Here is a 25,601-nt window from a genome sequence, read left to right as displayed (position 1 = left end):
GCATTATTAATCATGTTTGCTTTCTGGTTATCCCAAAGTATATTCATGAAACATTGCTTTTTCTTCTTTCCAAAGAAAATAATTACACAGAATCAAAGAATTCAAGAATTGATAAATACAATTGATCAAAAAGAAGGTATTATCAATGAATTTCAGAACCTGAAGTCTCATATGGAGAAAACATTTAAATGCAATGTAAGAATTTAACTTTGCGTTATATTAATAAATTAGATAAACAAGTGTATGTTTTTATTGAAAGGAAATAATTTAAAATAACTTATGCAACTAAGACTAATTTACCGAGAATGCTGAATTGCGTATGCAACATTGAACTCAATTTACTGTTCTCCAAATCTGAATATTTGAGAACTTAAACGAGGGTGTTTGACTCCTTTGAACATACTTTTCCACAAAATATGCTGGCAGTGCTTTGCACGTAAAAAGGAGAAGAATATGTAGCCTTTGGACGTTTAAGCCTCAGCTAGTTGGAAGGGGACCTTTGAGGAGAAAGGAATTTAGACATACTTAGAAAACCAGATTATAATGTTTCAGGGAACTATAACATGAAATTCAGTAAAATTAGGTTTTTCCTTAGAAGCTTGTTTTTATTATATGTCTTGTTGCTATTGTTTATATGCTTAATAATAGGGATTTTTTCTAAAAAGTTATACACTGTGATGTGTAAAGACTTAAAGGGTTCTTTGTCTTTCATACAAATTTAGATAATTTCATATTTAGTTCAGCTTAGAATGATCAGCTTGTCTTTTAATCCTTTTTTAAAAAAATGGCTTTGGTTTTCTTTTTTGGGGGTAAGCTCCTTCAAATCATTTTTTTATATAGAAATGGTAAAATATATGGTAATAACATAGTAAACTGAGTAAACTTAGAGCCAAACATTTTGCTTTGTTGAAAGGTGTTTTTTTCTGTCTTTTCTATGATCAAAAGAAGCAGGCGTGGTATCTTATAAAAAGTGACTGTTGAGTTTCCTTTGTATCTTGATAGTCAAACTCTAATACCCACCAACATTCCCTGAATCATCTGAACTTTAGATGGGCTTTTGAAACCACAGGGATAAATGAGGAGTATACTAGAAGAGCACTCTATATAATCTCCTGTAGCAGGCCTTTCTTTTGGTATTTGTTAGATACATTATTCAATCTCTGGGTTTTCTGTACCTGAACTGGGAGAAATATCCTAATATTTAATATGTTAATAATTAACTAGTAAATAATTAGTATTTAATAAGGTGGAGGAGCAAGAAACACTTATGGAGTGTCCAGTGTGTGCCAGGTACTATGCTAGATTATTGGAATTATACAGATTAGTAAAATCTACTCCCCTAACAATCCCCCAATAAGAAAAAAACAGCATAAATATAGTTATAATACAGTGTGCAGTCATAGTCAATGTGTGAAGCTGAGAGTGGGTGGGGAGTTAGGAATACTTTGTGGAGATGAAAATGATTAAGTTGAGCCTTAAAGGGTGAGTAAAATTTAACCTTTTGAAAGTAGAGGAAGGGGACAATGGTAGTCATGAGAGACAAGAAGATACATTGGCCTTCCGTGTACCAGAATCGGAGTGCACAAAGTCGTGGAAATGAGAAATCTTTCAATGAGTGCAGGAAAATACAAACAATTTGTTTTTTAGGAAGAAAGTTTGAAGCAAGGAGAGGTGAGAAATGAGGCTAGGAGTAGTAGAATAGGATAAGATGAAAGACCTTGAATACTGCATTAAAGAGTTCGAGAAGTCAGTGGGGAGTCATTTTCACCAGAGGAATAGCAAAGAGGAGTTTTTCATTTGAGTAGATATTTTTAGAAACTTGGAAGATAGGATTGAGATGGAATTAGACTACAGGCAGAGACCAAATAGCTACCTCTTGGTAGAGTTCAGCTAATAGTTGATGAGGACTTCGATTTAGGGTAGTAGCGGTAGAGATTAAGGAAGAGGAAATTGATTTGTGAAGTAAGGGGGTGTAAAACTTTTGAGACTTGGGGCAGTAAATTAATTGCTGGGCCTCCTGGCTCTCGGAACTTTTATTTGGTTAGTCATCACATGCTTTTTGCTGTCATCTCTTGATCTGGATTTTAAGTCTGTTCTTTGATTTGGTAAATAAAAACAAAAAGGAAAGCCAGAGACGGATCATTTCTGGCGCCTACAGCTTCAAAGAAAATAGTTGGAAATTTCACGTGGGATTATATTTATTTCTGTAGTATGTTTGCGTACTATATTAGAGATATTTAAGGAAGTGATAGTAAAAAAAAATCATTATTTGTAAATTAGTCCTTGCTTATAAATAAACTTTATAGATTCTAGACCTTGTTTTATCAACTAACTTAATAACAGTTTGCTAAATTTAAATTGTTCACTTAAATACATAAAAATATGCAACGTAGTTTGAAACTTACCTAATTGTTTAACAGTTGATGTAGGGTCACTGTTCCACATCTTGTCTTGAGAGCAAACTCTTTCCAATGAAAAAATTTAGTTTGAATTCTTGTTTTATCTACTCAAGCATACCCTGGGAGCAGAAAACCCTCTTTTCAATAACTATGACTTCTGAAGGATAGATTTTTGGTGAGGATTGTATATTTTGAAGCGGGGGAAAATGACGGATCATTCTGATAGGTACTAAGGATCGGGAAAGGAACAACTTGGACTTGTTATGGAGCTGTGTCAGAGGTGTGATCTGCCTGTCCTGTGATTTTCATTTATCAGTGACACTAAGGGACTAATTGTGAGAAAGCATGGAGATTCTTCTTTATGACATCCTTTGTTTAGGGATAGCTAGAAAAACTTTGCCTTTTTTCTTAACCCATTACTTTATGACTTTAAAAAGTTATTTTTATCTGTATCTCCTGCTAATAAAATGTTTGCTGATTAAGCGGCACTCTTTATCATACACTTTGTTTTTTCAAATTGATTGCTACAAGTTTCTGCCTTTACCATACATTTGATTACACTATAGACTTGTACTTAAATGCTGAGTTTTACCCTTCTTCTAAGTTCGTATTATACCCTTTTTTTGGGAAGTTCCCCCTCCCCCCGCCCCCAGTTTTCCTCGTTTCTTTCTTTTTAGAGGTAGGGTCTCATCACTCTGTTGCCCAGGCTGAAGTGCAGTGACGTGACCATGGCTCACTGCAGCCTTGAACTCCTGGGCTCAAGAGATTCCGTTGCCTTAGCCTTCTGAATAGCTGGGACTGCAGGCCTGGGCCACAACACCTGGAATTTTAATTTTTTGTAGAGATGGGGTCTCACTGTGTTGCCCAGGCTGGTTTCAAACTTCTGGGCTCAAGTAATCCTCTGGCCTCAGCCTCCCATAGTGCTGGGATTACAGGCATGAGCCCCTGTGCTTGGTTGCTGCTAGCCTTTTTAAGGGAGGCAGTCTGCCTTAAAAAAAAAAAAAAGTCTAAATGACGTATCTAGAAGCTCAGTTTCAAAGCTGTCTGTAGACTGTATATCTTTGAATATATGTCGACTTAAAGCTAAGGTCAAAACTATTTTTCTAGGAGTTGTTAATGTTTAAGACAATGCTAATTTTTAAGAGGCTTTGGCTACAAAACAAAATAGATAGTTGAGTCTCATATTTTTCTTTTCAAAGCACATTTCTGGTGTGACTTCAGAGATTTATCTTCTTAAGATTCTCCAGTTATCCCCAAATGTTACTTATTTGCTAGAGCCATCAGTTATTTTAGGATGAAACTTAAGATATAACTTAGAAAATGTCTCAACAAATTTGAAAATAAAATTTTTGTGGTACACTAATGAAAGTAATTTATGTGGTTTGTACATTTTTTGTGGCTTTCTCTATGTGAATTATTTTTAATTTATTTTGCTTTAGGACAAGGTTGATACATCTTCTTTAATAATAAACAGTAAATTGATTTGTAATGAAACAGTTGAAGTGCCTCAGGACAGCAAAACTAAAATCTGTTCAGAAAGAAAAAGAGTAAATGAAAATGAACTTCAACAAGATGAACCACCAGCAAAGAAAGGTACTACTTCAGCTGCCAGCAGCAGGCGTTTAAGAAAGCTAATTTCTAAACCAGTAAATAGAACAAGGCAAACAAAGGGACATTCACTTGTCTAAGGAAAAATCTTGAGAAAATCTAAATGTCGTGAATTTTTATTCTGGAAAGTTATAAACTGTCTAGGGATGGGCATAGTTAAAGCTTTTATCTTAATAAATATGCTTTTAGAAATTGTGCTTTTATTATTTCTTTCGCATGTCTGTAATAATTTCTGTGCTTATAATAGGTAAAACTCATTACTTTGATTTTTATAAATACAGTATTTTCTGCCTAAATCCCAGCACATTATTTTGTTTTCTTAGTTTGCATTCTTTATTCATGTGGAGAAAAGGATATTTTACAGTAAGACTTTGAGCTAAATATTATTAATAATAAATGTATTCAAGCTGTATTTGTGATGCCAGGACACAGTCTGATGAAAGATAATACATGTTGAAGATTATTTTTAAAAAAATCTTTAAGAGTAAGTGGGCAAGTTTGTTTTAAATATAAAGAAGGGCAAACCTTTGAATTTTAGAGGAGGCAGGCTCTTTAGAATAAACTGAAAGTCTTGAGGAAATAAATAGGAAAATGTAAATTGTAAACTTAAGAAAAACTTCAAAAATAAACTTAGCAGCTTTTAAGAAAATACAGCAGGGATAATGCCATATTTTACCCCTTCCTCTTTGAGGCTGGAGAGAGAGTGTAAATTATAGATAATAAAACCTTGTCCAGTGAGCTTTTAAAATTAATCTGTTTAAAAGAAAAGAGACCTTGGAATCCTATAATGAGATTTCTCAATTACAGCTTCCCAAGAACATTTAGACAATTGAGTGAAACAAAAAAGAACATGGATTGCATTTGAAAAATACTTACAAATAAATGTTGTTTTTCATATATACAGTATCAAAGGTAAAACTAGATAAATTCTAGATGGGACAGGGAGGTAAGATTCCCATATTATATAGTGATTCTTAGGTGGGGGCATATTCTCACTGGGGGGAAATCAGTATCTTGAGAGAGCTAGGGGATTTTAATTTATCAAAAGGGGTCATAGGCCGGGCGTGGTGGCTCATGCCTGTAATCCTAGCACTTTGGGAGGCCAAGGTGGGTGGATCACCTGAGGTCAGGAGTTCAAGACCAGCCTGACCAACGTGGTGAAACCCCATCTCTACTCAAAATACAAAAAATGAGCCTGGCGTGGTGGCGCATGCCTGTAATCCCAGCTGCTTGGGAAGCTGAGGCAGGAGAATTACTTGAATCTGGGAGGCGAAGAGTGCTGTGAGCCGAGATTGCGTCATTGCAGTCCAGCCGGGGCAACAAGATTGAAACTCTGTCTAAAAAAAAAAAAAGTGGTGGGGGAGTGGTCATAGTATTAAAAAACCTTGAGAACAAACAATCACATAAGTTTTTTATTCTCTACATTGTAGTAGTACCTGAGGACCTTTCATAAATGCTTTGACTTTTCCTTTATTTTGCTCATAGCTTCAACTGTGATTAGTATATAGGGAAATAGAAACTCATTTGTATATGGCATGACAGATTTCAATTTAATGAGCTTTTTAATGATCTCAAAAGTGTTGCCTTCTTCATCAAACAGATTCATTACATGTGCCTCCCGTGGGCTACTGTCATCTTACAACTAGGATGTACAAGAGCCTGTGAGAGGCAGGCTAAAACTTCGGAGTTTGAATCTCGTAACTGGCTCTTAAGGAACAATTACATGCAGCAGTGCTGTCAGTTAAGGACTTTGTAATGTGACAAACTGATATGTTAAGATCCCAAAGGTATTACAGAGGTCCCTGTCAACTTCTTGAAGTTTTCAAAAATAGTACCCCAGAACACTAATTCTCAAAATGTTGCATGTAAAATACATCCCAGACTTACCATATCAATATATTTGGTGTTTGGTAGGAATCTGCATTTTAATAATCTCCCTGGATAATTCCTTCCAAAAAAACTAGAAAATCACTCATGTGTAAATAAATGTTTTTTAGTGTTTAAAGAGAGAACATTAAAATTTTAAACATAAAGTTACCATAAAGTAACAAAATTAATATAACTGGAATATGTCAGATTCATGAACTTACATACATCTAGAAGCAGAATAAATTACTATTGCAAAAACCATATTTATAAAGATTGTTTTCTGTACCATGATATGTCTTAGAGATAGAAAAGAAGAACATATGTGGTGTAGTTAAATTTCAAAAATATTACATTTAGGATTATTATTTTATTTAGGTTTATTGTTTGTGATGAGAGAGATATAGGGAGTCTGCCATCAGGGAGTTTAAAATCTAGTAGATGAGAGAGACAAACATATTTCAATAAAATATAAAGAGCTGAGATGCGTAGGATAATTTTCGGGACTCATTAAAAAGAAAACTGTACAATATACTTTTTAGAGTCAATTAGATACCAATGGAAAGTAATAGGTTTCTTAACTAGATGGATTTCAAGCCAACCCTATCTTATAATTGTCTTCTGCTCTTATAGATTAGTAACCCTTGTACTTCATATTATATCTGGGATCATTAAACATGGAGAAGTTGATTCTTACATACTTAGTGAGGATACCGCATAAAAATACAGGTTAATTAAACAAAAATGGTCAATGAGGGAGTGAATGGGGGTCAGAAGAACATATGGAATTGATTGTATTAGAGCAATGTCGTGCAGAAAATTCACATACAAATTATACCAGAACAATGTTGTAAAGTCCACTTATAAACATCATATAGACATCAAACCGTGAAGTATAACAAAACAGGAAAAAATTTCTAAAAATGAAGAGTCAGATTCTGGCCTGTTTTGAAGTAAGGTTTCAAGGATCTGAGACACTCCTCTGACCCTTAATGGAAATTGTATGAAATATAAAAAGATATGTAGATATAAATTTATATATCTAGAAGATTGTTAATTATATTTCAAGATTTAATCATAGAATCTATGAGGAAAGTTTAAAATTGTGTAATTTATACTGGGCACTTACGTGGGGTGAGTTTATTTGTCAGAGTGAACTTATGAATTAAATTGTAGCTAATGTATCTGTTCTGGGTATAATTTAATTTGTATTGATTATAATGGTTAAAGTTCTTACATGTGCATAACATTTACAAAGTCATTTAACTTAAATTATATATTAACTCATGTTAGTCTCTTAGCATTATTCTGTAGAGTAAGTTGGGCAGGTAGGGATATCCTTATTCTAGAAATATAGATACTAAGACTGAAAAAGGCAGACTTTTATGCATTTTCAATTAGTTGAACCCTCATGTACAGATTTTCAGGTTCTATTAATAGTTAAATCTATCCAACGCACAGTGTTGTAAACTCATTTGTCGTCTTGATCTTCACAGCTTTGAGATAGGTGGTATTACTCCTATATCACATTTGAGGAAACAGTTGTAGTATGAAGCAGTTTATTGATGATTATAGCTAGTAAGGCTATATTATATGAATTCCCAAAATTTTAACATTTCCCTTCCAATTTTAGCTATGAAAATTTAAGATATTCCATTTGCCTATCACTAATATAGTAAAAGCTGCAATATAATTGTAGTTTGAAACTGTTCTTTAGGATATGGAATGTCTGCCTAGGGTTTCTCGTCGTCTCCTCCTCTCTGTCCCATATTAAAATGATAATAAACATTTGTGGTACAAAATTTAAATAATACTGAAAGTTAGAAATAGCTGGTAATGCTACTCAGAGGTAGGTAGCTACGATTATTTTGGTGTACTTCCTTTGCTAATTTTGTATTACCTTGTGAAATAATAATTTTTACATAAATGGGCTCATACCATACGTTTTGTAACCTGGTTTTTCTTTTTTTCTCAACAGCTTATTTCATTTTTTTTAATTAGAAGTTTACTTTTACATGTTTTGTATGTTTGAATATTGGCTTATATGGTGACTTTTTGGTTTTATTAAGGTTTGCCAGATTAATAACAATTTTCTTATTTTTAAAGGATCTATCCATGTTAGTTCAGCTATCACTGAAGACCAAAAGAAAAGTGAAGAAGTGCAACCGAACATTGCAGAAAATGAAGACATTAGAGTTTTACAAAAAAATAATGAAGGACTGAAAGCACTTTTACTCACTATTGAGAATGAACTTAAAAATGAAAAGGAAGAAAAAGCAGAATTAAATAAACAGATTGTTCGTTTTCAGCAGGAACTTTCTCTTTCTGAAAAAAAGAGTTTAACTTTAAGTAAAGAGGTCCAACAAATTCAGTCAAATTATGACATTGCGATTGCTGAATTACATGTGCAAAAAAGTAAAAATCAAGAACAGGAGGAAAAGATCATGAAATTGTCACATGAGATAGAAACTGCTACAAGAAGCATTACAAATAATGTTTCACAAATAAAATTAATGCACACGAAAATAGACGAACTACGTACTTTTGATTCAGTTTCTCAGCTCTCAAACATAGATTTGCTCAATCTCAGGGATCTGTCAAATGGTTCTGAGGAGGATAATTTGCCAAATACACAGTTACACCTTTTAGGTAATGATTACTTGGTAAGTAAGCAAGTTAAAGAATATCGAATTCAAGAACCCAATAGGGAAAGTTCTTTCCACTCTAGTATTGAAGCTATTTGGGAAGAATGTAAGGAGATTGTGAAGTCCTCCTCCAAAAAAAGTCATCAGATTCAGGAATTGGAACAACAAATTGGAAAATTGCAGGCAGAAGTAAAAGGCTGTAAGGATGAAAACAATAGACTAAAAGTAGAGGAGAATGAGCATAAAAACCAAGATGACCTACTAAAAGAAAAGGAAACTCTTATACAGCAGCTGAAAGAAGAACTGCAAGAAAAAAATGCTAGTCTTGACATTCAAATACAGCATGTAGTTGAAGGAAAGAGAGCACTTTCAGAACTCACACAAGGTGTTACTTGCTATAAGGCAAAAATAAAGGAACTTGAAACAATTTTAGAGACTCAGAAAGTGGAACGTAGTCATTCAGCCAAATTATTAGAACAAGACATTTTGGAAAAGGAATCCGTCATCTTAAAGCTAGAAAGAAATCTGAAGGAATTGCAAGCACATCTTCAGGATTCTGTCAAAAACACCAAAGATTTAAGTGTAAAGGAAGTCAAACTGAAAGAAGAAATCACACAATTAACAAATAATTTGCAAGATATGAAGCATTTACTTCAATTAAAAGAAGAAGAAAAAGAAACCAACAGGCAAGAAACAGAAAAGTAAGCTAAATGTTATTCAAAATATTTTAAAATACACAAAGCATTCATTTTGCTATGCAGCTTTAAAAAAATTAGATGGTCATACTTAATCTGGTAAAGCGTATTATGTATGATGAGTGAAGAACTTGAACTTTGTCCATATAAACCTTTGGACCATAGGTTATATGAAAAGATCAGCTTATAAAAATCATATGAAATCTTTTCTGAAGAACTCATTCATAGTTTGGATATTCCAAATTTGTGAAAAGATGTAATTATGTAAAGATTGTTACCATTTCACATGTGTGGTCCTAAGTAGTTAATAATGCATTACCATAGAAAAGTGGTTTGTATTTTTTAGATTGAAAGAGGAACTCTCTGCAAGCTCTGCTTGTACTCAGCATCTGAAAGCTGATCTTCAGAGGAAGGAAGAAGATTATGCTGAGCTGAAAGAGAAACTGACTGATGCCAAAAAGCAGATTGAGCAAGTACAAAAAGAGGTAGATTATTTGAAAAGTTATGTGACCAGTTTATGATAAAGATTGTTTTCCTTATATATCAAACTTAGACATTAATCTTAGGATTGAATAGAACATTTATCCACTTTATAATTTTTCTTAAAATTATGAACAGTTACTTCACAAGAGAAAATTTAGCTGATTTAAAAAAGCTGAAGAATGTCCAACATTAAGAGAAATATGTGCCTTATGAAAGATTAGTCTTTTTCTTCTTTAAGAATTGCTAAATGTAAGTCCTTACAAAAAAGTGGAAAGCAACTTTTGTTTACAGATAGTACTTAGGAGAATGTGCAGTATGATTTTTTAGTTTTTATTATAATTTAATTTTTAAATAGGGAATGCAAACACATTATTCCAAATTTGAAATATAATAAGATGTATACAATGAGAAAGAAATACTTCCCACTCCTTCGAGCTGTCAGGTTTACCTTCACGGCATCAAATGTTACCAGTTTCTTTCTTTTTCTGCACTTCTCCCTCCTTCCCTTTTTCTTTTATGACCACTTCATTTTCTATTGTACTCAGACCTTCTCGAAAGATTGGAACCCTTTTTTTTTTTTTTTTTTTTTTACTTTGAGGTAGTTACTAAAGAATACTTAAATGTGTATGGTCTGACAAATATTAATACAACAAATGCTGTTTCTGCCACTATAAAAGTGACTACTGAAAGTTGTGTTTATCTAAACTTTAAAAAAAATAATTTCATCATATTTGGTTTTTAATTTCTAAGCAGCGTTTTCTTCTCAGACTTTTGTTTTTCACATCATATTTCTGAGACTGATTTATTTTATAGTCGTAATTAATCATTTTCACCTCTGTATAGTATTCTGTTGTGTGACTTACCGCAATTTATTTCATCTCTTGTTGATGACCATTTAGATGGTTTATGATTTTTTTGCCCACAGCAATAGTGCGAATATCTTCTATATGCTCTTGGTACACATATGCAAAAGTTTATATACCAAGTGGGGAGTTACTGCGTCAGAGGATATGAAAGGTTATCTCATGGTAGTTTTAATTTGTATTTTTTTGATTGCTAATGAAGTACAGCTTCTATTCATATTTCTGTTTGCTATTTGTCTATCCCAGTTTCTGCTGTGTGAAGTCATTTGTTCATTTTAATTGTGCTGTCCTTTTTTTTTTTTTTTAAAAAAAAGAGTATACAGTTTTTATTTTGTATTTATTTATTTAAAAAAAATTTACTGGTTTATTATAAAAAATATAACTCAAGAACAGACAAATAGAAGGGATGCACAGGACAAATTAAGGGGGATGGAGGGTGGTGCAGAGCCTCTGTGCCTTCTCTGGCTGTACCACCCTCCCAGGACCTCAATGTGCTCACCAAGTGGGGCACTCTCTGAACCTCACTGTACAACAGTTTTCATGACTCAGTCTCCAACCCTGCTCTCTTCCACAGAGGTTGGTGGGTGGGACTGAAATTTCCAACTCTTTAATCATTTTTGGTCTTTTGGTGAGTAGCCCTACCCTTAAGCTATTTCAAAAGAGCCTCCAGTCAAAGCTATTTCATTAGCATAAATTCAGGTGTGATAAAAAGGGGACTCTTTTTTCTAAGTTTATTTATTTTGTTTTGAGACAGGATCTTACTCTGTCACCCAATCTGGAGTGCAGTGGTGTGATCATAGCTCACTGTAACTTTGAACTCCTGGGCTCAAGTGATCCATCTCCGCCTCCCTAGTAGCTGGGACTACGGGTGTGCCACCATGCCCTAGCTACTTTTAAATTTATTGTATTATTAAAGTCTTTTTGTATTGCTACTTATAGAGGTATCTGTTTTCAAGTAATGTTTTATTGTATAGATAGTGAGTCCCCAGCCTTTTCGGTACCAACGATCGGTTTTGTGGAAGACAGTTTTTCCATGGACCAGGGTGGGGGTTACTTTAAGGATGATTCAAACACATTACAGTTATTGCGCACTTTATATTATTATTACATTGTAATATATAATGAGACAATTATACAATTCACCATAATGTAGAATCAGTGGGAGTCCTGAGCTTGTTTTCCTGCAAATAGACGGTCCCATCTGGGGGTGATGGGAGACAGTGGCAGATCAGCAGGCATTAGATTCTCATAAGGAGTGAGCAACCTAGGTTCATCGCATGCAGAGTTCACAATAGGGTTTGCGCTCCTATGAGAATCTAATGCCTCTGTTGATCTGATAGGAGGCAGAGCTCAGGCAGTAATGTGAGCGATGGGGAGTGGCTGTAAGTACAGATGAAGCTTCACTCCCTTGCCTGCTGCTCACCTCCTGCTGTGTGACCCAGTTGCTAACAAGCTATGGGTAAGTACTTGTCTGTGACCAGGAGGTTGGGGATCCCCCCTCATATAGGTGACTATTTAACATTACTCTAGTAATGGGTATTAACAGTATTTTCTGTTTCTCAAATGTGTAGTTTTAAAGCAAATAATAATAATTGTAGCAATTTAGTCTAGGCCAGCTACTATGCTGAGTTGACAAATTGTCTTAATCCTCACACAATTTGGGGTATAGACACTGTTTTTAACTTCCATTTTGTTGATAAGAGAACAGACATTGAGAGATATAGTAGTCTCCCTTTACTGGCAGTTTTGCTTTCTGTGGTTTCAGTTTCCTGTGGCCAACCGTGGGCTGAAAATACTAAATAGAAATTCCAGTAATAAACAGTTCAGTTGCAGGTCATTCTGAGTAGTGGGTCAAAAGCTTGTGCTATCCTGTCCTGCCTGGAGTTGGAATTATCCCTTTGCCTAGCATATCCACATTGTTTGTGCTACCTGTTAATCACTTAGTCATCTCAATTATCAGATCACCTGTCATGGTATCAGGGACAGTGTTTGTGCTCAAGTAACTTTTATTTTACTTTATAACGGTCCCAACATGCAAAAGTAGTGATGCTTGCAATTCAGATAAGCCAAAATGTTCTTGTAAAGGGCTTCCTTTAAATGAAAAGGTAAAAGTTCTTAATAAATAAAGAAAAAAAATATTGTAATCTGTGATTGCTAAGACCTATGGTAAGAACAAATCTTCCATCTGTGAAATTGCGAAGAAGGAAAAAGAAATTTATGTTAGTTTTGCTGGTGCACTTCACTGCAAAAGTTATGGCCACAATTCATGATAATTTCTTAACTAAGATGGAAAAGGCATTACATTTGTGGGTGGAGGATGCAAACCGAAATGTGTTTCGATTGATGGCATCTGGGTTCAATACTATCCATTGGGGATCTTGAAATACTATCCAATGTTTCAGGTATCCACTGGAGATCTTGAAACATATCCCCTGTGGATAAGGGGGAACTTGTCTAAGTTCACTTGTCTTAGTCTTAATATGACTTGTCTGAGTTCACTCAGTAATAAGTGCTAGAGACAGAATGGAAACCGAGGCAGTCCTTACATGCATCTTTGTGCAGCACATAGCCTCTATTATTAGTTATATAGTTGATGAAGATGGTGTTTATTACTTGAAGCCTCATATTTTTAAACAAAATAAACAAATATTGTGAATATGTGATTATCATGTATGTATTATTGGAACATAAAGCTTAATGTAAGAATCCCCTGAAACCATACCACTCTGACTGTAATAAGGGCATCTTCATGCCTTTTTTTTTTTTTTTTTGTGGGGGCAGAGTCTCACTCTGTCGCCCAGGCTGGAGTGCAGTGGCATGATCTCAGCTCACTGCAACCTCCGCCTCCCGGGTTCAAGCGATTCTCCTGCCTCAGTCTCCCAAGTAGCTGGGACTAAAGGCACATGCCACCATGCCTAGCTAATGTTTTTTGTATTTTTAGTAGAGGCGGAGTTTCACTGTGTTAGCCAGGATGGTCTCGATCTCCTAACCACGTGATCACTCGCCTCCACCTCCCAGAGTGCTGGGATTACAGGCATGAGCCACCGTGCCTGGCCTTCTTGATGCTTTTTATGGGGCATCTTTTCATTTAATTTCCTTCCATTTTTGAGCTCTCTAGCGGTTGTGAAAATGGAGTTTTCGCAGTAAAGCTCCACAAGGGAATAGAAGAGAAGGCTCTGCTCCCAGTTAGATAACTTCCCTCCGGAAATCCTGGCAAGATGTACTGAAAGGTTTCAGAGAGGGTTGGTATGATGGAAACTGGTATAAGGATGTACCTATATTAGCTTTTTTGGGTGAGGAATTATTTATTAGTCCGTAGTACCTCGATTTCCCTATGTTTATAGAATTAGATTACTGGCAACCACAGAAATCAATTGACCTTCACTTGCGTGGCTACCTTTTGATTTTGTGATTGTTTCATTTTCTTCTCTTCATGTCATTATTAGCTTTTAAAGTATTTCTTGTATTCCTGGATTATATTACTCAGTAAACTTTGGAAATTTGAATCAATATTTTTCCCTCAGAATATCTTTATTGATTTTTCCTTGGTAATTATTTTCCTATTATGTACCGATGTTATGATTCTTTTTTGAGAGAACTTACAAAGTTTGAGATTCTTAAAATAATGGAATGAGAAATTGAATTTTTCATATGCATTCTTTATTAGAGTATTAAAACATTTTCTAATAATTTGAAGCTATAGTGTGTTTGATTTGTAGTATATTAGAATCTGTCATTTTTCTTTTAGGCTTTAAAGGATGTGAACTTTGAACATAGTTGCCATGAATTTTAAATAACAAAAAGCAATTGATATTTTCAAAATATTCCATTTGTTTTATAAACATTATTTTGTAGGTATCTGTAATGCGTGATGAGGAGAAATTACTGAGGATTAAAATTAATGAACTGGAGAAAAAGAAAAACCAGTGTTCTCAGGAACTAGATATGAAACAGCGAACCATTCAGCAACTCAAGGTAAACAGTTTTGTTTTTAAAGATGGTTTAAATGCATTCTCTTGGTATATTTTAGTGTACAAAAATGTACAAGTTTGTTTTTAATAACATCCTGTTTTGACTTTTTCTAGAATCTAGAAATAAATTATTTAAAAATAAACAGGCAAAAAAGAAAAAAAAAAAGATAAAATTAAGTAGGCCAGTAGTGACTCTCTTCTAACAAATAGAGTATGGAAAAGAAAAAGTAATAACTTCATAGTGAAGAAACCTAGCAAATACCACTTTAACCAAGTGTTTAAGAATAACTTTACCGTTAGTCATATTGATGCTATGTGCTTCCTGGTTTGATGTGACCAGAAGAGCACATCCCCTCTTTAGTATTTTTTCCCTAAATTTATAACCTCAATCTCTTCATGAGAACACATCAGACAAACCCAAATTGAGAATGTTCTACTGCTTGACCAGTATGAAGTATAAAGTGTCAGGGTCATTAAAGACAAGTAAAGACTGGGGAACGATGGTGAAGTCTGGAGTGTAATTAATAGTAGTATACCAATGTTAATTTCTTGATTTTTGACAAATGTACCATTGTAGTGTAATATGATAACGTTAGGGGAAGCTAAGTTCTTTGGAACTCTTGCAAAGCTAAAATTATTTTGAAATAAAATGCAAAAAAACAGTAGTAGTCCAGGTCTTACAGCAAATTCCTTTTAAAAATGATACTTAAAAGGCAAAATCCCTTTATTGTATATGGTTATTTTTTGTTTGTTATCAACCAAATGGATGAGGCAACAATAAAAAATATAATTTGTCATATTATTTTCATGTTTGCTTTTAAATGAAGCAGACTAATGAATATTCAGGTATAAATACATGATTTTAATTCTTAACTGAATGTAATCGTAATAAAGCATTCTATAACAATAGGATCCTAGATCTCCATGTTCTGTAATGATTCACTCTTAAGACTTACAAAGTGAGGAGATAGTGGTGACATTAGATAAGATTGGGGGTGAAGTTTGGATTACATGATAAGTTAAAACTAGAAGTGCAGGATATCTGGTCCCCATAATTTAATCTTGCCTCTTAAGGCTTATTTTTTTCCAATCCTGCAGCTACTTTCTAGGTAAAAGGGATGGAGAGCTCTTTTTTTCCTTCATCAAAGTTTAAGTTTACCAATGAGGAATCTTTTAATGGTTTTTCTTGTTCCTTCTATGTTAAATACACAGTAGAACTTCATTTTCCCCTGTTTCTGGTTTTTGTGGTTTGTAAGAAAATATTTACCTAAAACGTTGAATAAGTAAAATAACTGGGTCATAACTTAGATTAAAAGTATATGCCAGGTGCAGTGGCTCACGCCTGTAATCCCAGCACTTTGTGAAGCCAAAGCAGACGGATCACGAGGTCAAGAGATCGAGACCAGCCTGACCAACATGGTGAAACCCTGTCTCTACTAGAAATACAAAAATTAGCTGGGCGTGGCAGCACGTGCCTGTAATCCCAGCTACTCAGGAGGCTGAGGCAGGAGAATCGCTTGAACCCGGGAGGTGAAGGTTGCAGTGAACTGAGATTGCGCTACTGTGCTCCATCCTGGGCGACAGAGGGAGACTCCATCTCAAAAAAAAATAACAATAATAATAAGTATAAAGTGGTTCTAAATTTACTTTTATTTTTATTTTTGAGACCGAGTATCGCTCTGTCACCAGGCTGGAGTGCAGTGACGTGATCTTGGCTCACTGCAATCTCAGCTCACTGCAATCTCTACTTCTTTCCCCTGCTCTCACCCTACTCTTTTCTCCAAGATGAAAGAAAGTTGGAAGACTGGTACTAGCTGGTATACCAGCCATATAGGAGTCTGATTTCAAACTTAATATTGAGCCCTGTTTTCAAGATCCACTGTTAAATATTGTGTTTTTAAGTTAATTTGCATTTAATTCATATTCTCTCAATTTGTAGGAGCAGTTAAATAATCAGAAAGTGGAAGAAGCTATACAACAGTATGAGAGAGCATGCAAAGGTCAGGAACAAGTTTGTACTTCTAGAACGGGAAAAGTTCCCTTATTCCCCTTGCAGGGCATGCGATGGGGGTATGGCTTGCTTCATTGGTGCCCTGCAGCTCAAACCCCTAGAGGGGGAGCATGCAGACGGGCAGGTCTTGAGTGTGGGCTCCGACCCCATGGCAGCATCTAGGGTTGAGTGTTTACAGCTCCTGAAGCCCCAGTAGGTGTGTGTTACAGGGTGTTCTTTCAGCCTAGCCATCCACAGGTGGCTTGTGTTAATCAGCTCAGTTAGACCCTCTGCCTTATCTCAAGGACAGAGGGCTTTCTGTATCCCGGGATTCTTGCTCTAGTGTACTGGAAAAATCAGATCACACGTGGGCGTGGAGAATGAGTGCAAGCTTTTATTGAGTGGAGGTAGCTCTCTTCAGATGTATGGGGAGCCAGAAGGGGATGGAGCGGGAAGGTGGTCTTCCCCTGGGCGGCCGGACTCTCATCTGACTGCCCCCAACCGAATTCCGTGTCATCTCACAGTAGATGGCCTACCAGCATCTGCTGGTATCTGCTGGTGTGTTCTTTTGCCAGTGTGTTCCTCTAGACGTTCAGCTGCTTGTGTGTGTGCCTGCTAGGGTCTCAGGGGTTTTATAGGCACAGGATGGGGGCGTGGCAGGCCAGGGTGGTCTTGGAAAATGCAACACTTGGGTGTGAAAACAGGAGTGCCTGTCCTCACTTAGGTCTGTGGGCACAAGCCCAAAGGTGGAGCCCTCGCCAGGGACCCTGCCTTTCTGTACCCAGCACTTCCCTACCTGCCTCCCGTATCACTTCTAGTACTAAAATGATTACAAAATAGGTAGTTGCAATGACAATTGGTTAACATTTCCTTTGACAATTTTGAAGTGAAGTGAGGGCAACATAAGATACAGCTTTATTAGAGGAGAAAAGTAGTGATACTAATGAATAATTTATTAACTTAAAGCTTATTCTTAGAAAATTAAAATAGTCAAAGCAACATTGATTTCTTGTAATGGCCAGTATTTTGTGAAAAATAAAGCCAGTCAAAGTTTTATATAGGTCACAATGAATGGTGTAGATTTCTGGACAAAATTGTGTAAAGAATAAACTTCAAATAAAATATCTTTAAAATTAAAATGTGTATTTTAAAAAAGTTTTAAAAAGCTGCTTAGTAATTTATATTCAAATCGTAGGTGCTGAATTATGAGTTATGCTTTTCTTACTCAGATTGTATTGATTTGTTGCTTGAAATATTGCAAAATTACTTTTTTTTTTTTTTTTTTTTGAGATGGAGATTCACTCTTATCGTCCAGGCTGGATGTAGTGGCACAATCTCAGCTCACTGCAACCTCCGCCTTCCTGGTTCAAGTGATTCTCCTGCCTCAGGCTCCGAGTAGCTGAGATTACAAGCACCCGCCACCATGCCTGGCTAATTTTTGTGTTTTTAGTAGAGATGGGGTTTTGCCATGTTGGCCAGGCTAGTCTTGAACTCTTGACCTCAGGTGATCCACCCATCTCAGCCTCCCAAAGTGCTGCGATTACAGGCGTGAGCCACTGCGCCCGGCCACGGAATTTCTTTTATAGATGATACTTATTTCTGTTATTAAAATGAGACAGACTCCTCTCCTCCTCATTACCCCTTAACTTCTTTGTTCTGTGAGTGAGAGAACTAGGATTTGAACCCAGGTATGCTTCACTCTTAAGTCTCAGACTCTCTTTACTAATCCATGTTATTTGTACTTGGGCAACAAAAGAAAGGGTAAGACAACCAGATTATTACTTATTTAGCTGACTTGTACATTGGTGGGGTTAACTTGGATGGATAACTTGGATGTGAAAATATATCTCTACACACAGTACTGTTTTCTTCTGCTTTTCTTAGGCCTTGTCACCCTAACAGCTCCTATTTCATAGGAAATAGTTTATAGCTCTCTTTTAGGATTCCCCTTTACTCTGGCTCCTTGTCCCTGTTGGTGAATGTGGACACATCTTAGATATTCTGGAAAAGTCTACCCTTGGACCAGGTTGCCCTATAGTTTTTATCGTATTTTAATTTTTGTTTTCTTTGCCAAATGCGGAGAAGTATGGCGTAGGCCTACTGTGACTATTTTAATCTGACTTCCACCTTTTCTATGCTTCTAAGTCACTTGTAACCTACATATGTTAAAATCTGTCAGCATTTTGCAATCCCTCCTTTTCATTTTTATTATTTGATGTTATTGTACACTCTTCTTTTCCTCAGTTATGTTTATAAAGTAGTATTTATTGTATGTGTATTTTTTCTAAATACCAAGGTAATCTATAGCTCCTCCCACCTTTTAAAATTCTCTTGTCTCAGCTTTTATGATCTATTATGTACTACTTACCACCTTTCTCTCAGAGTGAGTCTCAGCCACTCTGGCAACTTTCCTCATTAAGATGTCATCATCTTTTTTTTATTTCTCTTTTCCATTAGAGAGAAGATGCTCCTATGATTTTAGTTGCGTATGAGACATTTCCCTACAAACAGACAACAAACAAAACTATGTCTTTAACTTTTAAGGCTTTCCCTGCCTTCTAGATTTCTGTTTATTTACGGAGTGCCTTTCATGTACCTATCTTTAATATTGAATTATTAAGCAATGGAGATCTAATACATATAACATAAAATTTACCTTTTAAGGGTATACAGTTTAGTGGGCTTTAGTACTTTCTATTCACAAAATTGTACAACCATCACCACTATCTAATTACTGTATGTTTATAGTTACATAAAGAAAGAAACCCTTCAAAAAGAAACCCTGTACCTATCAGCAATCATACCCCATTTACCTCTTCCCTCCAGCTCCTATCAGCCTCGAATCTACTTTCTGTCTGTATGAATTTGCCTATTATGACATTTCATGTTAAGTCAGTTCATACAATATATGGCCTTTTGTGTTTGACTCTTTTACTTAGAATAATGTTTCCAAGTTTCATCCATATTGTGTATGTATCAGTACTTTATTCCTTGCTATGGCTGAATAATATTCCACATTTTATGTATCAGTTGATAGACATTTGAGTTGTTTCTGCTTTTGGCTTTTATGAACATTTGTATGCAAGTTTTTGGGTAACTTATATTTTTAATTTTCTTGGGGATGATAAGCAAGTGCTGAATGTGCAACACTTGATTGCTTGTTCATTTAGTAGTCATTTATTTCACTATGATTGCCCATAGCTTTCCTTAGATAATATCTTTAGATAGCTATGATGAGATATCTATCTCAGACTTCTTTACTTTGCTTTATTTTCCATTTTATCTTTGTTTATTTTGGTGTTCCTTCCTGAAATAAAATGTAAATTACTGGAGTCAATGGCTGATTAAATAATTATCTTTTTGCCTTTACTGCTCTAGTTTGCTAGCTTTCAAATAATAGGTGACTAGCCATTAGTGAGGTTATCATTGGTGTTCTGGAAATTTTATAATTGATAACTAGATTTGTAAATTGTTTTTCTAGTCCTCAGTTTAGAGTCAAAGATGCAAAGTGTAAGAGGGAGGGAATTCTTTGAATAAAATTATAATTAATTGTGTAATATGAATATATTTGAAAATCATGCTTTTTGAAAGAAAAGATTTATATGATAATATGAAGGTGACTTTAATCCTAGGAGGAATTCTGTTTTACTAGCATACCTGAAAGCCTGCATCAATGGAAAAATACTAAAAACTGCTCATACAGTTTTCTCTTACTGTTTAGTTTGTTTTACCTTTGCTTTATGTGCACTTTGAGGGAGCCATCTTTGGGTATTTGTGTTACTAAAAGCAGCCTGATATGCATTTATAACTTTATCACCCCTGACATCAGTAATAGTTGGTAAGAGTTCTCTGAAATGAGCCCTGCTACTATGTGCCATCACCAGAGGCGACAAACTGATCTTCCCTCTTTATCCGTTTCCTCAGACAGGGTTAATATAGAGTTGCTTACAATTAATTGCTGTAGTCATTCTTCAAGGGCTAGAAACAATTTTAGGAAGACTGTTAATACTAGCTTTTCAAAAGCCATTTCTGAGGAGCTGGTTTTAAATAAAAATTTAAAATAGAAATAAATGTTTGACTCTGAATATTTTTCTAGAAAAAGTAACTACTTGAGATTAAAAAAATAGTTCAAATTGGGATTGAGCTTTTTTAGTTTTAGCAGGTAAAGGTTTTAGTTTGGTTGGAGAATATTAACACTGAAAATAAACATTTTGCCAAATAATGTTTTTTCCCCCTAAATCCTAAGATTTATGTTTATAGTAATAGTTTTATTGGAATAGAGTAATTGTATTAGAAATTGTTAATTTTACCTGAAAAAACTTTTTTCCATTCATGCAGTCTTGCAATCATCCAAGCATCCATCTTTACACCAAATATATATTTAGTATGTCATATATACCAGTACTGTTGAGACATTGAGGATATAGCAATGAATAAGACAAAGTTTCTGCCTATATGGAACTAGTATTCTATTACAGTTAATAAAAATGTATTTTAATTTTAGAAGAACTTAAGAAAAATTGGATATCTAGAGGCTATTAATTTCTAAAGTGTTCTCCCCCAATTTTTAGATCTAAATGTTAAAGAGAAAATAATCGAAGACATGCGAATGACACTAGAAGAACAGGAACAAACTCAGGTAGAACAAGATCAAGTGCTTGAGGCTAAATTAGAGGAAGTTGAAAGGCTGGCCACAGGTAAAACAAGATTGCATACATTTCTCTAAATATACTTTTTCATTAAAAAAAAATTTTCCTAGATTGCTTCCCTTGTTAAAGTAGTATGTATTTACAGTGATTCATAATGGAAAAGTATTTGATGTTTTTTGAATGTCCTATTACTTGTCATTTTCCACTGTGATGAAAATTGTTTCAGTAAAATTATATGCAGTAAAGAAGGAGTAAGGACAGTCCATGATAACTTACGAATTATAAATTGCAAGTTATGGATGATAACTTGCCACGTTCCCTAGATGTTAAGAGTACGCTTTGAACTGAGTTTCACCTTTGTCAGGCTTTTGGCATTATCTTGTATGTTGATCTCAATAAATACTTTGATTTCATTGCTTTCAGAATACCATCAGAGTTTTTCTAGAGTATATGGAAAAATAGAACATTTACAAATAAAAAAGTTATGTGTGATTTTTGTAGAAAGGGCAAGAAATTTAGAATTAAGAAATTGTCTATGCCATTTTATATATAACCTTGACAGGGTACTTGTGCTTACTCAGTCTAATTTTCCTCATCTGTAAAATGTGGTTGATGATGATAATGCCATATATACTGTTGCACATTATTCTTTTTTTGAAATCATCTGACTTGAAGATTCATATTGTACATTATTCTTGTCAAGATCAGATGAGATGAAAAAATGTAATAGTACTGTGTAAACCCTAAAACTCTTTTATAACTGTATTTTGGTGAATGAAATTGTGATGAGGATGAGGACAGTGAGTCTATGTGACTTCATACTTTTCTAGCCAGTTTCATGGACATGGGAAACTTTTTTCTTGAGAACTGCATGAAGTTTTCTATATAATAAGGTTGATAATGAATTTATTATACTATACTGTGAATACTATTCATTGGGTTCCTGAGAAGTCCCTGTAGTTCCTCTTCACTAAGAATTTAGTAAGAACTCCTAAAAGTTAAACTATAGAATAGCCTCAGTTCCATCTTGGTCTGTGTTCTTTATCTGGGCTGTACTGATTTGTGTCTGCAGCCCATGTCAAGTGTATCTCTACATGGTATAACTTTTGAGTATGCTTTAAAACATAATTTTATGTCTTCAAATCAGAATTGGAAAAATGGAAGGAAAAATGCAATGATTTGGAAACCAAAAACAATCAAAGGTCAAATAAAGAGCATGAGGACAACACAGATGTGCTTGGAAAGCTCAGTAATCTTCAAGATGAGTTACAGGTATGACTTTATATATGTTTTTATGTTTGTATGTGTCTGTCTTCATTATATTTCTAATAGGAGAATTCAGTATTTTATGTATTTTATATTTTGTAATTAACTTAGATATAGGTGAAATAATATCTGGCAAATGTTAATATGTAAATATAACTTTTCAGGGCACATTGAAATGATGTGGGGAAGAAATTCCAAGATACAACCTATTAAGTGCCATTGAAATATAGTGATTGGGTCCTCAGTTTTATATTTTACATATATAATTCTTAAACTACTGCTTCTAATGTCCTTGTGCCCATTTTTCTACTCCTTAAACTTCTTACTCATCAAATACTGCTGTGGAGAAAATGACCAGGAGAATTATTTTGATTACTGTAAATATCTTCAAAGTTTAATTATTAAATTGGAATAGAATTGTGTATCTGAACACTGACATACATATAAAACTATACTATGTAGAAGATATTCTATTGTGTGTGTGTGTTTTTTTCTTGTTCAGCTTTAACATAAAACATATAGGGGAAACTTTTTTTCATAGGATGTACCAAATACTGTTATATTTTGTACATTTTATTAGAAGTGGCATTCATAACAGAAGCTGTGGGATTGAAGGAAACATAATAATAATGGTTTTGGGAGATTGGCTGCATCTAATTTTTTTAAAAATTCTGGCTGTATATTAATCATATGCTGAAAACAAATACAAAAAACTACTTTTTTTGTTACATATTATATATTCTAAAATTTACCCTTTTCATTGTGAAATTCCAAAAGCAGTTCGAACACAATAAATATTATGAAAAAAGTGTATCAACCATATTGAGAATGTTTGCATTCAAAAGTATTTGTGTATTTTGCATTGTTCTAAGATGATATAATCACATTGGTGTAGATTATAAACTTTGTAATCCTGGAGTGGACTGCCACACTTTGTAATATAGTGATTTTAGACATTTTCTTTTTTTTTTTTTTTTTTTTTTTTGAGATGGAATCTTGCTCTGTCGCCAGGCTGGAGTGCAGTGGTGCGATCTCGGCTCACTGCAACCTCCGCCTCCTGGGTTCAAACGATTCTCCTGCCTCAGCCTCCTGAGTTGTTGGGACTACAGGCGCCTGCCACCATGCCCGGCTAATTGTTTTGTATTTTAGTAGAGACGGTGTTTCACCATGTTGGCCGTGATGGTCTTGATCTCCTGACCTCATGATCCGCCCACCTCTGCCCCCCAAACTGCTGGGATTACGGGCGTGAGTCACCACACCCAGCCTAGAAGTTTTTTAAGTGGTATTACTGTTTTTATTTCAACTTAAGTTCTACTTGGGTTTTTTATATATAATATTAAATGCCTCTGAACCCAAAGAATCTGTGGTACCAGTTTGAAAATTACTGATCAGCAGTATTCTCTGTCCAGCTCTTCTGGATGTTCTTTTAATAAATACCCTGTTGCACAAGTTATTTTTTATTTGGCATCTTGTAGGCCCAGGAATATTTTATTTTTAAAACTATCCAGTTAGAAATGACCACCATAAACAAAGCCTTTTTTATTGTTTTGGCATTTAGGAAGATTTGAGTCAGTTTAACTGTTTCAGAAATTTGAATTGTTTATTTTTTCTTAAGGTCACTGATAAAAGTATTTAAATGGACTTCATAGCAAAATAAATTTATAAAGGAGATGTGTTCAGGAAAGCAAACCAGTTATTATTATTATTTTTAAATAATCTGAAACTTTGATCTTGTCATTATTTAAAGTAAAACATTTAAAGTTTTTGTAGAGGTGAAAAGTAATGGATTGTATGAAAATGTCATAGAAGCATGTATTGACTACTTTGTAGGCATGTGATAATAACTTATACCATTTGTATATATAGGAGTCCGAACAGAAATATAATGCTGATAGAAAGAAATGGTTAGAAGAAAAAATGATGCTTATCACTCAAGCGAAAGAAGCAGAGAATATACGAAATAAAGAGATGAAAAAATATGCTGAAGACAAGGATCGTTGCTCGTCACCCAGGCTGGAATGCAGTGGTGCAGTAACAATGGCATCATTGCTGCCTTTCAAATGCTTTGCATGGTGCATTAAAGCAATCTTTCTGCCATCAGCCAGTCCCAAGTACACTGGGATTCTAGTAACTGGGACTTTACAGGCACATGCCACCACACCTAGAAGATAACTTTTCTGTTCCAATTTATCTTGATAGGGACAGACGATCTTGCTGTGACTTGCCTCAGGCTGGTCTCAAACTCCTGGTCTCAAGCAGTCCTCCTGCCTCACCTTCCCAAAGTATTGGGATTATGGGTGTGAGCGACTATGCATTGTACCTGGCCTGGAATGTTAGTTTTCAATAAGGTAAGGACGGTTTTTCCACTTTTTTTCCTCCCTAGCTTTAAAGCTGCTTTTAACATTGGATATTGAACAGAGTTGGCCAGTTTTTATTAAAATGAGATTGTTGTGAGCTAAACTTTCCAGCACACTTGCTAAACTCCAGACCATACATGTATTGTACACCAGAAATCAAGCCCTTGGTTGAAGTATGTGCCCTTTCTGAAGCTAGAGAGTCTACCATTGAATGCTCTGTCCTCATAAATTTGCTCCCATAAAAAAGTTTACTTTTTTATTTTGAAATCACTTTCTTTACAGAAAAGTTACAGAACTAGCACATAGAATTCCTGTATACCTATCACTGAACCTTCCTGACCCAGTAGTAAGAGGCAATATAAGTGAAATCAAAACAGAAGGCTGTCATAGTTGTTCCAGTTCCAAACCAGTGGTTTCTCTGGTAGCAATGCCAGCAAGTAATCCCACTTTGAATTTTTAATCCTAGGGAAAGCTAGTTTACTCTTTTCTCTCATATGTTTTTTTATAATCATACTTAGGTTGTGTATGTGTCTGCCATATTTAGAAAACACGTTTTTGATGTAATGTTAATTTTTGATGTAAAAGTAACATGGAAAGCAAATAGAACATAGGTCAGTGAGTTATTGTAAAGCCAGTACCCACTTAACTAATACCTATTTCAAGAAGTAGAACACTGCTGCACCCCAGAAGCTCCTTCTTCTGCCTCTTTTCCAGTGGTAATAACTAATCTGTCCTTCAGTGTTACACTTCAGTTTTGTCTGTTTTTGGGTTTTATGTAAATTGAAATATATGAATACATTTGATTGTAC

At 34.8% G+C, this 25,601-nt stretch overlaps 1 protein-coding gene across 1 annotated transcript in view; it reads left to right on the top strand.

Moving 5' to 3' along the window:
- KIF20B (kinesin family member 20B) overlaps window positions 1-25,601 on the top strand; it is a 68,005-nt gene that overhangs the window by 27,859 nt on the left and 14,545 nt on the right. The window contains exons 18-27 of the mRNA XM_031651922.1: window positions 76-195; window positions 3,839-3,992; window positions 7,980-9,219; window positions 9,560-9,698; window positions 14,415-14,534; window positions 16,470-16,530; window positions 21,092-21,217; window positions 22,317-22,441; window positions 24,302-24,438; window positions 24,923-24,965. Of these exons, the coding sequence (XP_031507782.1) occupies window positions 76-195; window positions 3,839-3,992; window positions 7,980-9,219; window positions 9,560-9,698; window positions 14,415-14,534; window positions 16,470-16,530; window positions 21,092-21,217; window positions 22,317-22,441; window positions 24,302-24,438; window positions 24,923-24,965 (2,265 nt within the window). The remainder of the gene's footprint in view (window positions 1-75; window positions 196-3,838; window positions 3,993-7,979; window positions 9,220-9,559; window positions 9,699-14,414; window positions 14,535-16,469; window positions 16,531-21,091; window positions 21,218-22,316; window positions 22,442-24,301; window positions 24,439-24,922; window positions 24,966-25,601) is intronic.

Source organism: Papio anubis, chromosome 11 (assembly GCF_008728515.1).
Source record: "Papio anubis isolate 15944 chromosome 11, Panubis1.0, whole genome shotgun sequence".
NCBI classification, from domain to species: domain Eukaryota; kingdom Metazoa; phylum Chordata; class Mammalia; order Primates; family Cercopithecidae; genus Papio; species Papio anubis.
This window is presented reverse-complemented; position numbering and strand designations above follow the sequence as displayed.